The sequence below is a fragment of the Pyrus communis genome, chromosome 5, assembly GCF_041283825.1.
Source record: "Pyrus communis isolate YQ-2024b chromosome 5, ASM4128382v1, whole genome shotgun sequence".
Taxonomy (NCBI): Eukaryota; Viridiplantae; Streptophyta; class Magnoliopsida; order Rosales; family Rosaceae; genus Pyrus; species Pyrus communis.
This window is the reverse complement of record NC_142569.1, coordinates 19390850-19408516: the sequence shown is the minus strand read 5'-3', so window position 1 is coordinate 19408516 and position 17667 is coordinate 19390850. Positions and strand designations below refer to the sequence as shown.

Sequence of the window (17667 nt, the reverse complement as noted above, 5' to 3'; positions counted from 1 at the left end):
TTCTTAAATAATCTTTGTTAGAGCACTTAAATTAGATGCTGTCGTCCAAGCTGTGGTCTAAAAAGAATAATTTTTATGCAGAATGGCACAAACCAAGTATTTTCCTGCAACATTTTTTATTTTTTTTTATCTTCTGCAGTCAACACTACTTCGCTACCTTCATTCATGCAAATACATATTTAATATCCACCCATTCCGCTATTGGTCTCCCAAAGGCAGGAGTTTTGTTGTTGAAAAAATTAACTTGTATTTAAATAAAGGGTAACAATTTCTTATTCTGTAAATAGTCTAAAATGTAATATGTTGTGCGTAGGTTAAACACATGTATACGATCAGGTTCTTTGAGTATCTCCACCTATTAGTGGACGGCAAGGGTAAGTGTTGATCTTAAAAATTATATAGCCTACGTGGCGCGTAGTCCGAATATTTAATAAACTAACTACGTCCTTAGGTTGAATGTGGGACGTGCCAACTCGTCGGCTGAACTTCGGGGAATGAATGAACGTTGTTGTGGTGTTGGGCATGCTGATGACTTCTAAATCTTGCGATTGTGGTCGAGGAAGGACCACATCTCGGCCTTCGGGTTCTAGAGCTTGAAGGTAAGATTGTTAGTTACTATGAAGCTCAATATTAGATTTGGCTTTCAGTGTGCTGAATACTAAGTGATTTGGTAGCACCCTAACTCGCCGAAAGGTTAATGGATGACCTCTTCCAACAAGGACTCAAATAACCCTTGTTGACAGAGACTTGGATAGGTAGTCAACCAAACCAAAAACAATGATGTTTATCCAAATGGAAGGTGCTTCTTGGTCGCCTGACTCTACGGCTCTTGTGTTGTTTGTCCAAATTGAAAATGTCGCCGGTTGCCTTCACAGTGATGTTTATCCAAACTGAAGATGTGTTGGCAGGCAAAACATGTTGCCATGAGGGGTTTCAAAAAGGGCATGTAAATATATTGTAAATTTTAAAATCCTTTATTAGGAAGGGTATGTGTGTGTCCTTTATTGTTTCCTTATAGAACAAGGATTGTATCTTGTATATATTGTTTATTATGCAATACAATGAGAATTAAGCCTTAAATTCAATTTGGCATCAGAGCCAAGCGTAACCCTAAAAATTCCCACTGTGCCGCTACTACAGTAAAAGCAAGAAAACTCCGAGAAAACCCCTCGAACATATGTGATCTTTGCTGCGTTTTTGCAGCAAGTCTAGACTGCCGTGTTGCTGTTGTAAGAGACAAGGACCACATCAGATTTCAGGGTTTGTCGTTGCATCCCTGCAGCAAAACCGTGTGCTTTCTGTTCCGTACCGTGTGTGAGGTGTGTATTGTGATCAACGCCATGCTATTATGATAGGAGGTAATGTCACTGGGAACCAAGGAGGAACCCTTCCCATGGCTATGGTGTCACGGCCTCTTTCTTCTGGCTATTACATCGTCGGTTAGGACATGTTTCTTTTGGTTATTTAAGGCGTATGTTGCCTAGTATGTTTCATGAAATAAAGGAATCAGACTTACATTGTGAAGTATGTATTCTTGCTAAGAGCCATCGTGTTTCGTTTCCTTCTAGTATAAATAAAAGATTGCTTTCGTTTGAGTTTGTGCATTCAGATGTTTGGGGGCCTTCACCCGTTAATACAGTTTCAGGAGTTAAGTGGTTTGTTACGTTTGTTGATGATTGCACTCGTATGACATGGGTGTATTCATTGAAACATAAAAGTGATGTAAGTGCAATTATTCGGTCTTTCTCTCAGATGGTGGTTGTTCAATATTCCTTCGTTATTAAAGTTCTTCGTACTGATAATGGGGGAGAATATATTAACTCTAAGCTTTCCAATTTTTTCCATGATCAAGGAATTTTCCATGAGACAACTTGCTTGTACACCTCACAACAAAACGGGGTTGCTGAGAGGAAAAACCGTCATATTTTGGAAACTGCTCATGCACTGCTTATTGGTGGGTTTGTTCCTAAGAGTTTTTGGCCAGACGCCATCACCTATGCCGTGTACGTTATCAATCGTATGCCATCCCGGGTTATAGAATTTCATACTCCACCCCAAGTGTTGACAGAGTATGTTCCGGTTGTTTCTACCAATACACTCACTCCTCGAGTGTTTGGATGCGTGGCTTATGTTCATATTTAAAAGATTCATTGTCGTAAATTGGATCCTTGTGCTCTTCAGTATGTCTTTGTGGGTTTCGCATCCTACCAGAAAGGTTACAAGTGTTACCACCCTGCCACTCGCCACATGTATATAACCATGGATGTGACCTTTTCTGAGTCTGAATATTTTTATATTCCTATATCACAACCTTTCGATCACAAGAGGGAGAGTTCTAACTGTGATCTTGATGGTGTTCTCGGATGGTTGGATGTACAAGAGGAAACATCTTCAGGGGGAGTGCACGGTGTGCGAAGGGATGCAGGTGATGATGCTCAATCTCCTTCTGCCGAGCCTGCTATTGTGAGGCAAAGTCTCACCGAACTTGCTCCAAGTATCTCACAGTTTCTCACCGAAGAAGAGACAGCTAGTTTGTGTATTGGTGTTGCCGAAGGGAAGTGCACTGATGATCAGCCAACTATTGCCAAAGCTTCCCCCTCTCTCTATCTCAATAGTGTCATCGTCCAATGCATTTTCTCTGGATATCCTTGAGGTAAACACTAGTGATACTCATGTAACTAATGATATTATAAGTACATATAAATTGCCACCAAGGCAAAATCGTGGTGTACCTCCAGATAGGTTCTTTCCAAAAGGAAAAGTGAAGTATCCCATAGCCAATTATGTGTCAAGTAAAAGACTTTCATCCGAATGTCAAGCATGGGTGAATAATGTGGATTCAATTCAACTAACTTGGGTCGAAGACGCTTTGAAAAGTTGAGAATGGGTTGATGCAATGGATAAGAGATAAGGGCATTGCAGAAAAATAATACTTGGGAAGTAGTTGAGCTACCAACGGGAAAGAAACCAGTTGGGTGTCGATGGGTTTTTACTGTGAAATACAAGGCTGACGAATCACTTGATAGGTATAAAGCAAGGTTGGTGGCGAAAGGGTATACTTAAACGTACGGAGTTGATTACTAGGAAACTTTTTCTCCCGTGTCTACGATGAATACAGTACGAGTTCTTATCTCACTAGCTGCAAATTTGAACTGGCCACTGAAACAGTTTTATGTAAAAAATAGCTGCAAATTTGAAGTGGCCACTGAAACAATTTTATGTAAAAAATGCATTTCTTCATGGACATCTGGAGGAAGAAGTGTATATGGATTTCCTTCTAGGGTATAGCAACGGAGGAAAAATTGGAGTGTGCCAATTGCGAAAGTCTATTTATGAGCTTAAGCAGTCACCACTTGCATGGTTTGGGAAGTTCACTCAGGCTATGAGAAAGAATGGGTATTATCAGAGTCATTATGATCATACTTTGTTTATGAAGCGAAGAAATGGTAAAGTAACAGCCTTGATTATTTATGTAGATGATATGATAATAACAGGTGATTATTTAGATGAAATTGTCAAATTGAAGAAGAACCTTTCTATCGAGTTTGAGATGAAGAGTTTAGGTCACTTGAAGTATTTGCTTGGTGTGGAAGTTGCTCGTTCGTCCAGAGGTATTTTTATTGTCTCAACAGAAATATGTTCTGGATTTATTGAAGGAAACAAGGATGCTTGGTGTAAACTTGTGGATACTCCTATTGTGGAGAAACATTACTTGGGAATTTATTCAGATCAAGAACCAGTGGACAAAGGCAGATATCAGAGACTGGTAGGAAGACTAATTTACTTAGCTCATACTCGTCGGGATATAGCCTATGCAGTAAGTGTGGTGAGTCAGTTTATGCACTAGCCAAGTGTGGATCATATGGCAGTTGTTATGTAGATTTTAGCTTATTTGAAGTCGGCTCCAGGAAAAGGAATTTTGTATAAAAATTCCGGTCATCTGAGGATTGAAGGATTTACTAATGCTGATTGGGCAGGTGATGTAACTGATATCGACCTCAGCAATGAAAACTTGGTTATAACCAGCGCGGCTATCCATGAAAGATAACATCTCGTGGTTTGCTGTAGTGTCAATTAACAAGTTTGAAATTGGCATTGTATATTCGTCTTTAGGGGTTGCCAAGTTCAAATTACAAAAACAATGCAAATACGTAGAGTACCATTTTTCTTTAAAGCTAGGACAATATTCGCCAACCATTCAACGTATCAAGCTGTCCGAATAAAACTGGTTTTTAAAAGTTGAATGAGTTTGTCTTTTATGCCGAGATGAACTTCGGTCGAGAATCGTCGGGGGGGGGGGGTTTGGCGGAAAGGTTTACAACCAACCTTGATGCGTAATTCGTGCTCGATGAGTGTTCGATCCAGGCCATGCATGGTAACTCCAAGTGAAACAGTCTTTAAATTCTTTGAGCAATTTACAAAGCTCAGCTTTCATAGGTTGGGGCAACAAAGAACTAATAAATAAAGGCCGAGGGTCATCAGTCATTCCAACGTTTATTTTATCTAATGGATCTTTGACTTAGGGACGACTATCTTCGAGCTCGGCTGGGGCAACTTGGATTTTATCAAGTGATAGGGCTGGATCGTTGTCTCTTTCAACGAGGAACTCTACTAAGTTCACGCCAAAATTTGGTTGCTCGGAAATAGTTTACTAATTTACCAGCAGGCGTTCCATGATAGATGAAATTGCGGCCGGGCGTCTATCCTATTTGGTATCAAGCATTAGGATCGTTAATTAGATTAATCAACTCGAGTCTTGCTGAATCCTGCTGAATAGTCTCGATGCCAACCTCGATGGCTTTCTGAACTAAGATTCGAGTTGGCCATCATTTTTCCTTGAAACCTTGCAGGGTGATGTAACCAACATGATCATCGTAATAGTAAGCTTGAATCATATTAGCTTTGAACGGCTAATTATCGGCCGGATGAACTACATCTGATTTGCAGTCCTAAAAGATGAGGACTTAACATAATGATGAGGAGATACAGACAGTTTAGTGGATCCAATCACGACCAAGCAATGCATTATACTCGATCTTTGAATCGACTATAAAAAAAACGGTCATGTGATTTCAACCTGCGATAGCCACCTTTAAAGGAAATACTCATTTGATCTAAGATTTGTCGCTGACAAAGCTGCTCATGGTTACCCTTGATGGAATAAGTTCATCTTTGGAGTGATGTAATGCTTTCATGATTGAAACGAGCATGATGTTGACTGTTGCTCCACAGTCGACAAAATTTTTAGAAATCGGGTATCTTTTGATATGGGTCGTGACATACAACGGCTTTAAGTGATGAAGGTTAATGGATGAAAAATGGGGAAACAATTTGGTGCGAGCTGCTTTAAGTTTATCCTCTTTGCTCATTTGCTTAATTTCTTCAGCGACCACAAAATCAACTTCATGGCCTCCTCAGCAATCATGTCACTGTCCAGGACATTTGGTTGGGATGTGGTTGGCCAAAATTCTGCAACTAAGACATGGACCATGCTGATTTTTATGTTGTCGAAGACCGAATGGCCTATCAGGTCGTGATCTTCGTCCTTTGGATTTTCAGGCAAGGTGTTTTGCTCCTGGGCATTACTAGCTTGGCCTTCTTCGGTTGCAGTGAAAAGACATTTATGCGGCATGTCTGTTTGAGCTGTTTCGTTTTGAATTTTGACCACTGGCTCGATCGGCGTTGAGACTTGGTCTTGTGCTTATAAAGCCTTATGAGTCTGCTTCTGATATGCAATGCAGGCATCTCTTATGTCCAGGTAAGCATCTAAACATGCCATGAGCTCTTTTTCGTCGGTCGTAAGACCGAAAAGAGAAACAGCTAAGAAAACTTCAAAATGGTAGCGTAGATGTTGGAACCTAGTATATGGTTCTACCTCAAAGCTGAGAACTCGATCCTCATGTATATGTTGGAACCTAGCCTTCATTCCCGGATCTGACCACTTTTGGATAATCTATTCGGCATCGGGACAGGTTAACGCTAGATTAAAAGACTCTTGGCATGCATTTAGTAGGCCATACAAGTCATTAGCCAAATGCTTCTTATGAAACTTCCGCATGTATTCAAAAGCTTTGCCGAGAAATGGCGGGTGGCGATTCCGTCTGACTTTAATTATGGCTCTTATGGAGGTAACATAAAAAGTTTGCTTTTGGCTTTTTTCTGGAAGTGCTCAAGGCGAGGTTTCATCTCTCCAGGCCGAAGAAGGAGTTTGATTCACTTCTCGGACTCTTCAATTGTGGTTTCAAAATCACGATCGATTACCTTATTTCCTTGAAGCAGTTCGGTCATGATTGTTCAAAGTTGTCAGTCATCATTGTTTCCCACTGTTTCTTTCGGTTGCCATTTGGTAGCTAGGGTAGCCTGGGCTGCTTGTTGGCGAGCCATATAGTCAATTTTTTGGCGACGGCGTTTCTGCGATTTGGACAACTACGCAGTATATGCACCAGTAGGGGAGTTGTAGCTATACCAACTCTGGTCACATGACTCAGGTGGTTTGAAGGTTTGCCGATTCGCGGGTGAACTTGAGCTGCCAGAGTTGCACGCATAATAATCTTTATTGTAAAATGATGCATCGAAATTAAGTTGTCGTCTGGCCGAAGACGGCTTGTTATTCTGTGTTTGAGGGCCGAGGCTATCGAAAACTTTCTAACATTGGCCTGCATTGAGCACCTTTTAAGATGTTGTCACAGCTGCAGAGGTTAGTTGCGGTACTTTAGCCCGAAGTGGCTGTACCTTTGGCTCAGTTATAATGACGTTTGATTTGCACCAACTACATAAAACCATTGGCCCGTTAATTTCCTCTGTATTGGAGTCTAACATTGACTCGGCATAAGCTGGGTTTGAAAATTATTTATGTGGCTTGTCCAAGGATATATCAACTTTCAATAGCGGCTGAAAATTCTACTTAGGGACGTATTGCATCGGGATGAATTCGACTTTTCCCTTTCTCTTGTCCTTGGGCAGATGAGCATTTACCATGCTTACCATCATCGAAGGGAAATGATCGGTGTTAACGACCATTGGAGGTTTCTCGGGAAACTTGAGTTTGCCATTCTCAATCCAGCTTTGGGTGGCGTCGCGAAATACGACACAATTATTTGTCGTATTCTTGTTTGAGTTGTGGTATTTGCAATACGTCTTTCCCTTCAAATTTTTGGCCTTGGAAATATTATGCCCTGGCCGAAGCTTGACGATTTTGCAAGTAACAACTAGTAGAAGATGGCATCGGCCTTGGTGATTTTGAAAGTGTGGACCTTTAACGTTTTGACGGCAACTTCTACAGGGCCAATGCCTTGCATACGTACGGTTTGTCAATTACTATCTCGACCGCATCTATACTGGCATATTAGGACTCTTTGTCTTTGACCGATGCATAACTTACTATTGGGTTTTTGTAGATCATCCCTTGGGTTGAAGATTTCGAGATTTTCTCTTCTTTGAGTAAATAATCATATTGCATGACATGTTGAGCCAGTTCATACATATCACGGAAGTTTGCCCCCAAGAATTTCTTTTTGTATTCCATGTCCAGGCCATTCAGGGCAAGCCTAACAAACTTGACTTCAGTGAAGGGTACTCGGCATCAATTTCTGGTCGATTTAAACCTCGTAAGATATTCCATTAGTGACTCATTAGATGATTGAGCCATTCTGGCCAGAGAAGAAACTGACATTTCCATCCTTGGCTAATAGAATTGCTCATGAAATTTCTCGACTAATTCTTTCCAACTTTAGAAGGAGTTAGGTGGGAGGTTGATGTACCATGCGAACGCTGAGTCGATTAACGAGAAATTGAGTAGTTGTAGTTTATGAAAATCACTGTTAACATCTCCACATTGAGCAGTGAACCGAGCCACGTGTTCTAACGAGGACAAGGATAATTCTCCAATGAAAAGGCTAAAGTCTGGAATCTTGAATGCCTTAGGATAGTCGAACCTTTCTACAAAGGCTGGATATGGGTGAATGAATTTTGGAAACTTGGGCCTGTTTTTTAAGGCCGAATCAATCATTCTTTGGACTTCGACCATGTCAACAAGCGCTGTTTCTGCTCTTTAGTCAGTTCTGACTTATCTGCTGCTTGATTCACCATTTTTCTCTAAGTCAATCATTTTGAGCCAAGCAGATCTTGTCTCGGCCTGTATCACTTGCAAGGGATTATTCTTTAGAAGAGGCGGCTACCTGGGTCGATCGGCGAGTCCAATGTCGTGGACTTTATTAACCAAAACTTCGAGCAATTTGTTATTATCACACATCTCTTCAAGTATGCTTTTTACCTCTCAAACGACCAAGATTGTTCTTCAAATCATCGCCGAAGGAAAGATCTAAATGGTGGATCGAAGGCCTCATCACCGTCATCATCACAATCCTCCACTGGTCTTTCAACCAAAACACCTTTTGTCGTTTTGGTAGGGATTTCTAGATCATGAGTCTGACCGCTGAGATTAACTTCATTTTCTCAGCGTGTTGTACTTGTGGCTTCAGGTATTATGGCAACAGGAAGATTTTGTGTCTGTGACAAGCCGTCTTTCTTAGGCTTTGGATTGTAGGTGGAAGATTAGCCATTGACTTACCCATGACTGTTTTCTTTTTTTACTAACCATGTTTCAATGGTCATGAAATTCGTAGCTTTAGCGCTGTGTCCCACTGGGCATGCCAAAATGTTGATCCTAAAAACTACCAAGCCTACGTGGCGCGCAGGCTAAGTAACTAATAAGCTAACTACGTTCTTTGATTGTGTGCTGGGCGTGCCAACTCGTTCGCCGAGTTTGGCCTGACAAGCCATCTTATCTCGGGCGCGTTGCTGACTTCTTGATCTTGCGACTGCGGCCAAGGAAGGAACAAGTCTCGACCATTGGGTTCTAGAGCCTGAATACAAGGCTACTAATCTCTTGGAAGTTCACAAATCATCGGCACCAGGTTCGGTCTTGGTAATTATATTCGTGAGAGTATAAGTACACTGAATTGGCGCTAAACTGTATAGACATAAATACTCGAAAGAGATAAATGTCTTGATTATAAAAGTGGTTCGGCCATCGGAATGCCGAACTCAAAAATGTACTTGCAAATATCCAATCATAAAACAAAACTCGGATTTCAATGTGCCGAGCCTAGTAACCCGGTAATACCTTACTTCACTGAGAAGGTTGATGAGATGACCTCTACCAACAAGGACTCGGAAATCTTTGTTGATCGAGACTTAGATAAATAATCAATTGGTCTCGAAGCAGTGCTGTCTATCCAAACTGAAGATATTCCTCGGTCGGCTGATTCTACGGTTTCAGTGATGTGTATCCAAACTGAAGATATTGCCAGTTACCTTCACAGTGCTGTTTATCCAAACTGAAGATGTGTTGTCAGGAAGAAAGGGGAAGAGCAAAAAATCTCAAGGTTGTTGAGAAGCTTTGCGCGTGGCAATTTGTGTGTTGATTTGGAGAGGCTCTGAATGATGCATTCCCTTCTCTATTTATAGTAGCGAACCCCTTCATGGCTGAACTAGAAATGTACTCGGATTAGAACTCCTCAACCCAATCTGATCAGGTTTTGGCCAATCCTAACCCTATAGGACTTTGAACCAAGCTCCTTAACGTACCAGATTCATCCCCTAATTCTAAGCATTTTCAGCTTTAAGACTCCTTGTTGCACTAGGGTTCGACTACCTCACCCGTATCTAAACCAATCTTCCTAGCAATAGGATTCGGCCGATCTTTACTGGACAACCCATGACAAGATTCTAGATGAATGTTACTGGGCCGAGAACAACTCTAAGCTCAACCCAAAATATTATTTTGGGCCCAAACAGTTACACTCCAAGCTCGTTAGGCAATCATTAGAGGATTTGCTCGACTGTGGAATGATGGAGCACTTCGAAGCATCATGATGACGTGCATCATCCTTCACAATATGAATGTGGAAGATGAGTATGATTACGATGAAGAATATTTGGACGAAGACACAATGAACAATTTAAAAACTAGAATTTATCAAGCCCATGACAACATTGAAGAATTAGCCAAATATGATCCATTAGAACGAGATTGATGTTACCACATCATGGTCATTCATCGTTACCACACTGTACGTTTAACTTATATCCACAAAAAGAGTCACTGTGACTTTTTTTTTTGGTTGGGTTCAACATAAGATTCATTGATGGAAGTAAATGTTACAAGTGAGAAACTTAAATAAAAAAGTTGCTAGTAGGCATAAGAAAAAAAAGTCGTATGCAAAGCACATGATGGCCCAATTACCACCGTGTACCTCACCAATTTGCTGTTCAGGTCAGCTGATACACGATCAGCACTGACAAAACACAAGGGCCAAAATACAAAACCACATATGCAAACAAGTCCCAAATGACTTGATTGAGCACATGTGGGCGATCAAACTTGCTCGAAATGAATGAAGCTCATTCTCATGCTTAAATGTTAAACTTGCAGTATTTTTATTTTATAAATTTTTATGTGTAATTTTAATTTGCAAATTTATTGAGCTTTGTAAGATTTTTTTTTTTAAGTGTGAACTTTATGAATTTTGAAAATTTTAATAATTTTTTTAGAATCTTTTTTGTAATTTTTGTGAGTTTTAATTTTTTAGAGTTAGATTAATAATGACCATTGAATTCTCAATTTTTTTGAAACCAGATACCATTCAAAGCGCCGCGTGGCGCAATAGGGCTCCTACCTTTCACCTAACTGCCCCCTCCTTTTTTCCTCCAATGGATCCATTTTCTTTGGACAACTGGGATTATTGGAGATGCTCAAATAGAAAGGGATATGTGTCACAAACTTCAGTATACGAGTTCACTTTTATCTATTCGAGACATATTAGACGATCATACACAACTATTTCCTTCAAAATCTCTTAATCATAACTAAAATTAATATACACTTTAACCACTCAGTATTACGGTTTGGTGATATTCATTTTCACTTATAAGTGAGAGGTCTTAGATTCGAATCTCGTTGATGGTGAATTTGATACCAAATTAAGCGGGTCATGGTGTGGCTTAATCGAACTGCCCCTCCTCTTAGTGTAAAATATATTGTTGTACTTAAAAAAAAAAAATAATATACACTTTATAGCAGCATTATTAATTAAAAGTAATTAGAATTCATATATTTTGAAAAGATATTGAATTGCTATGTCCAAACCCATGAGATAGGCATGCATTGTGTTTAAAATTTCGCTTTTTATGCCCAAGCATATTTATATTAGGTTAACCCTACCATCTCAATTTTGTGAGACACCGGCCAGTCTAATGTTTAATCAATTCAGATCACACACTAATCAGATGTAGGAATATTATTATAATCAAATAATGATGTAAGCTTAACTTAGCCTAATGGTATACTAATATGTCTTGTGTGGTCCAAATATTTGTCAAATATGACTAAACAAAAGAAGTGAAAAGAAAAGCTCCTTCACATGTCCCTTTCTTTTGCAGCTTTGCCAGGGATAGTTGTTGACAAGTCAAGATCTTCAAAGCTATATTTTTCCATGAAAACCTAATTTTTTTTTCTTATTCCAATTCAAACTCTTGTCCCTCAAAATTTGACTGTTGAAAAAATCATGGGGTCGGTTGGGCATGCCGGCCTCCAAATTTTATTAAACAATTTATATCATATGGATAGAGACGTTGCGTAAAATAAACTGACACATATTGTTATATAAGTAAAACTATATGTTGAAATGATTATATATCTAGATTATGCAAGTCTTTCTCCAAATGCTGCTACTATACAAACAAACTCTTCAAAACCGGCAAGAAATATTGTGGCGTGGCTTTTGGTACACTCCACCAAAATAGAATTTATTATACAATATTGTGTGTTCGATGCAAAGTGATATAAAAGTCCATAAAAATTAGTTATAATTTGGAGTTCTCCCAACAAACTTTGATTAATTTTTTTTATAGCAGTTTCGTGAGCATTCTGCATATGGTGTCTGCTACGATTGGTTATCCCGACTGACCCCAAATTGAAAAATGCATGCATGAATAATGCATTCGATTAATTATTGAGTTTCAAGGGGGAAAAAAAATACTATTTTTCAAAGATAATGCTTTGAAATTGTGGAGGTGACTTGAGAAAGAGGTATAAAATTTCATGTGGAAGACTAAAAGGGATGATGAAATGTCGGTTGAGACGCATTAGAAAATACCAGATGTTCTTGTTCCAATATTTTATGGGAATTGTTATTAGCATTCCAAAAATCTCATTCTACACTCCAAACTTTCTATATTAGAAAAGAAAAATACACTTGGAAGGAGTGTAGAATGAGATTTTTGGAGTGCCAATAACACTTCTCTTATTTTATTTATTATTATTATTGTTAGGGTTCGGATTAGGGTTAGGTTTTTATATGATTGCGACGGTTGCTAGATGCAGTCTTAATTTAGTTTTAGTAGCCCATGTTCCCATTGATCAATTAACAACAAAGTATTAATTTTTTTGTTTCTTCTGTTAATTATATATGATGGTATAAAGTAGTGTTAACTCAAAGAGGCAAACCCCAACCTTTATGCAAGGGAATACAATTAAGAAATCAGGGCCATAAGAAGTGAAACGAAGACGTACAGATGCTCCGGTTAGAAAATGTGAAAACGAGACAGAGACTCAGGGTCAAATGGGTAGAGGAAGACCTAGCAAGACTTAGAAAGAGATTTTAAAAAAGACTTGGACTACTTAGTTCTAACAAAAGATATGGTACAAAACCAAGAATGATGACGTTCTAGGATTCATATAACTGACCCCATTTATGAATTATATTGGGTTATGAATTTAATTGCTTGATGCTCTTGTAACCATTGCTTCTAAATTTCCAATGAATAATTAAGCTTCGTTCTTCTTGAAACAAAATTAACAAGAGCATTCAAAGGGAAAGGACCGTTCCACATCACAATAATATAATACATACTGGAATTTGCATGCATGTGATGTGAATTTAGTGTTGTTACTGCTCTCTGCAGCCTTGAGGAGGAGAGAGGAGGACTACGTGAGTCAGATGCCAGCAGAGTAAGAGAGAGGAGGCACCTAACCCCACATGCCTGCCTCATTTCAGGCCATGTCTACGTTTTGTGGGGCCCCCCTTGTTCCTTTTCTCTTAGACCACCTTTCTTTTTTATTTTCCACGGCTCTCCGTTTTCCTTTCTCAGCTTCCCCATCCCTCCCTCCCAGCACCGCCTCCACCCCCTTTATAAAGCCCTCCAAACCCGGTCCTCAATCCCACTGCACCAAACACAATCCTCCTCGATCTCTCTCTTTCCTCTTCCCCTCACTGCCTTCTCCTCTCTGTTTATAACCAACACGCAACAAAAGACCCTTCATTTCAAATTAACTTACGGCCCTCGCCACTCCAAAATCTTATCTTCAAATGGCTGTCGACTCCTCACTCTCGCCCCTCGGCCCACCGGCCTGCGACAAGGACGCCAAAGCGTTACAGTTCATTGAAGAAACTACCCGGAACGCCGACGCCGTCCAAGAGCGGGTGCTGTCCGAGATACTAGCTCGAAACGCCCAGACCGAGTACCTTAAACGCTTCGAACTCGGCGGCGCCACCGACCGTAAAACCTTCAAGTCCAAACTCCCCGTGATTACCTACGAGGATCTCCAGCCCGAAATCCAACGCATTGCCAATGGTGATCGCTCTCCCATCTTGTCAGCTCATCCCATCTCAGAATTCCTCACCAGGTAATTGATTACTAAATCACAAACTAATTAATCACCCGTATAATTTTATTCACAAAAATATTTGAATTAATTTATTCATTTTGTTGACTTTTTATTTTTTATTTTTATGGAAAATTACAGTTCTGGGACTTCAGCTGGAGAGAGGAAGCTGATGCCAACAATTCAGGAGGAATTGGATCGCCGCCAATTATTATACAGCCTTCTCATGCCCGTCATGAACCTGTAAGTATTTTAAAAATAGTTATTTAATTAAAATAGACGTTTAAATTTGTTTATTTATTATTTAATTAACTTATCATTTTCTAATAAACTCATTTTTTTTAAATGGAACAGTTGTGTGCCCGGGCTGGACAAAGGAAAGGGCCTATACTTTCTGTTCGTGAAGTCCGAAACAAAGACGCCGGGCGGGCTTTTGGCCCGACCCGTTCTTACCAGCTACTACAAAAGCGAGCACTTCAAGACGCGCCCGTACGACCCGTACAACGTGTACACGAGTCCGAATGAGGCAATCCTCTGCCCGGACTCCTTCCAGAGCATGTACGCCCAAATGCTCTGCGGCCTCCTCGAGCGCGAAAAGGTCCTCCGCCTCGGCGCCGTTTTTGCGTCCGGTCTCCTCCGTGCAATACGGTTCCTCCAGCTCAACTGGCAACAACTAGCAGAAGACATCCGGACCGGCACTCTCAGCTCGAAAATAACTGACCCGGATTTGAAATCTTGCATAGGCGGGATCTTAAAACCCGACCCGGAGCTAGCGGATTTCATGTCCAAACAGTGCGGAAAAGAAAATTGGGATGGGATTTTAACTCGGATATGGCCAAACACGAAATATCTGGACGTGATAGTGACTGGCGCGATGGCGCAGTACATTCCGACGTTGGATTACTACAGCGGCGGATTGCCCATGGCATGTACGATGTACGCATCGTCCGAGTGTTATTTCGGACTCAATCTCAACCCGATGTGCAAGCCTTCCGAAGTTTCCTACACGATAATGCCAAACATGGCCTATTTCGAGTTCCTCCCTTACGAGCCAACCTCGGTGAGTGGCGGCGGCGAGTCGGGAACCAGACTCGTTGACCTCGTCGAGGTCGAGGTCGGAAGAGAGTACGAGCTCGTAATCACCACCTACGCCGGGCTTCACCGATACAGAGTCGGGGACATCCTCCGAGTCACCGGATTCCACAACTCGGCCCCGCAGTTCCACTTCGTGAGGAGGAAGAACGTTTTGCTCAGCATCGACTCGGACAAGACCGACGAAGCAGAGTTGCAACTCGCCGTCAACAACGCCTCCAAGCTCCTCAAGAAATTTAGCGCTAGCGTGGTGGAGTACACGAGTTACGCCGACACGACGACAATCCCGGGGCACTACGTGATCTATTGGGAGCTTCTCGTGAAGGACTCGACGAACTCAGAGAGGGAATCGTTCGACTCAGTGATGGACCAGTGCTGCCTAACGATGGAGGAATCGCTTAACTCGGTGTATCGGCAGGGTCGAGTGGCGGACAACTCGATCGGGCCGCTAGAGATACGCGTGGTGAAGAACGGCACGTTCGAGGAGTTGATGGACTACGCGATCTCGAGAGGCGCGTCGATTAATCAGTACAAGGTACCGCGGTGTGTGAATTTTACCCCAATCATGGAGTTACTGGACTCCAGGGTCATTTCCAAGCATATCAGCCCATCTTTGCCGCACTGGACTCCTGAAAGGAAGATGCGGTAAAAATAAAAGTCAACAAGGTGGTGACTGTTATATAAATTTCTTTTTTTTTTTTGGGTTAGTTTTGGGTAATTTATGGTTAGGACTTTATTATTATTATTTTTAAGTTAAATGGAGAAAAAATTGTAAGTTGGGATTAGGACATATGAGGTTTTGTAATGGGGTTCAATTCAGAATTGAGTTGCGGAAACAATGTAACATGTTTTCAAGATGTGCGTTTGTTGACGATGATGAATGGTGGCTTTCATAGTCAGTGGCTTTTTGATCATCGTCCATCCAATGAATGACATGACATAATTCCAAAGCTTAAGACATAATTATCAGAATCATTTAATTACTGTTTCGTTTTCATACCTCTGATTTCGTATTTTGTGTTGTAAATAGAAGAAAGAATGTGGAAGATACGATTATATAAGAAAGAACGAACGAATGACTGTGAAAGGAATATATATTGAATGACACACAACATTAACACATTCTATTTTACCCCATATACAGTGTCAAAAACAATTCAACAATTGAAAGAGTATGTGAGAAGTAAAATTACGCGTGAAAATCATCATCCTTAAATATGACATTTTCTAGTAAGCCAAATATTTGTCATGATGTGACCGTTCGAACTTTGCTTCACTTATAAAGTACAAAAATTGTATATACATATTTTTGCATTTTAATAAAAAGAGTATCAAGAATGATTAAATTTTTCAGAAGCACCAATTCATATCTCAATTTTTTAAATCTTAACCGATGTGATAACATTGTATTAGTTTACATATCGAATTATGAATTATTATTTATATACAAACAATAATCAACTAATATGTAATGTGTCACTAATATTAAACATTTAAGATAACATGTTTTTAAATAATTTGAATGCCTACACCCTAAGACCCTTTTAAATAAGTAAGACCCACAATTGGGGAGACAAGCTTTTGGGAATATACTTGAAGACTTTGGTAAGCACTAGTGATCTCCCATTCCATCAATTTGTATCAAATTCAAATGAAATTATCAACATAATTATACTACTAGTTGACCTGTTTTAATTTGCTACCTAAACCCAAAGAGCTCGCCACAAGAATCTTATCAACACGATCGTATTACACTTGAGATTTGAGATCAAAATCAGAACAATGGAAGCAAAGGAGATAATAAAAAAAGTAATGAAGGATAATTTAGATTAAAGGTATGATATATTGTCAACAACCCCCTTATGTTGTTTGATGGTAAGTGGCAAATTAATCACTAATTTTACCAACGCTTGACAAAGTAGGCCTCCTCAACGGAGTGTAAATCTCAAATCGGAGAGTTAAATCCTAGCATAAGCAATCAGGTTAGATCGATGTTCTAATATAATAGGTTTAAAGCAGACTATCCATGCATTCGATTTTTTTCTTTTCGTTTCGTCGTTCTGTTTAGGATTCACAAGAGTACCGATCATGCAACCAGAGGATGTCGAATGTTGAGAGATCATATCAAAGGACTGCTAGATTAGGGCTGGTAGTTTGTTAGGGACAAAGCAAGAAAAGAAAATTTGGCCGAACCACGGAGATCGATCCGACAAGCACACTAACGATGAGGACCGACGTCCGGCAAAGAAACCAATCTTCAACATAAACTACATCAGTGAAAAAAGTGAGCAGGCAAGGGAGACGGTCGTCAGAACTCGATCCCAATTACCCTAAGGTGGATCCCCTGCCAGCATCGCCAAGTTAAGTAAAGGCAAAGGTAACACGAACTACACATGGTTTGATTTCCTTCTCGAGATATGTAGGCAATCTTCTTCGAACTCAATTGCAACGTCGCCGTTTCCACGAAGACAAGTGGAGAACTCATCTCCTTACGCCCCTCCATAAGGTTGTAGTCAAAAGTGATCCCTGGTGGAATTTTTACATCACATCATCTTTTTATTAGAATTACACCAATGATTTTATTCTCTATCCCAGAGATATGTAGGCAATTACTTTCGGATTCAATCACACCCTCTTGTCAATCAATTATGCTTCAAAATATTAATAAAGAAAATTTATTTGTTTTGAGCATCTGTTTGTTCATTTTTTGTGATGCAGGAAGAACCCTGCTCGCTCAAAATAGGGCCTAAACCTTGAAAACTTCACATATCTACATGTCTAAAAAAGTTCAAAGTTACACTGTTAGAGGAGTCTCCCTTAGCCTAGTCCATCTTGAAAGGTTAGCAGCTTAGGAGACTTGAACCGCAATAAGCGCGGTAACGATTGGTGGAATACGGGCACCGGCACAT

General features: G+C 40.2%; 1 protein-coding gene across 1 annotated transcript; it reads left to right on the top strand.

Annotated features, from left to right (window-relative positions):
* Nucleotides 1-13127: 13127 nt before the first annotated feature.
* LOC137725463 (putative indole-3-acetic acid-amido synthetase GH3.1) lies at nt 13128-15721 on the top strand. The gene is made up of 3 exons (XM_068464153.2): nt 13128-13687; nt 13808-13909; nt 14021-15721. Exons 1-3 carry the CDS (start codon nt 13371-13373, stop codon nt 15405-15407), a joined length of 1806 nt encoding a protein of 601 aa, XP_068320254.2. The 5' UTR covers nt 13128-13370; the 3' UTR covers nt 15408-15721.
* Nucleotides 15722-17667: the final 1946 nt, after the last annotated feature.

What these genes read in the sequence shown, in the direction of transcription:
- LOC137725463 (XM_068464153.2), top strand. Translation starts at nt 13,371, where the DNA reads ATGGCTGTCGACTCCTCACTCTCGCCCCTCGGCCCACCGGCCTGCGAC. An exon ending in ATCTCAGAATTCCTCACCAG is followed by an intron (nt 13,688 to 13,807) that starts GTAATTGATTAC and finishes GGAAAATTACAG; the next exon opens with TTCTGGGACTTCAGCTGGAG. An exon ending in CTCATGCCCGTCATGAACCT is followed by an intron (nt 13,910 to 14,020) that starts GTAAGTATTTTA and finishes TAAATGGAACAG; the next exon opens with TTGTGTGCCCGGGCTGGACA.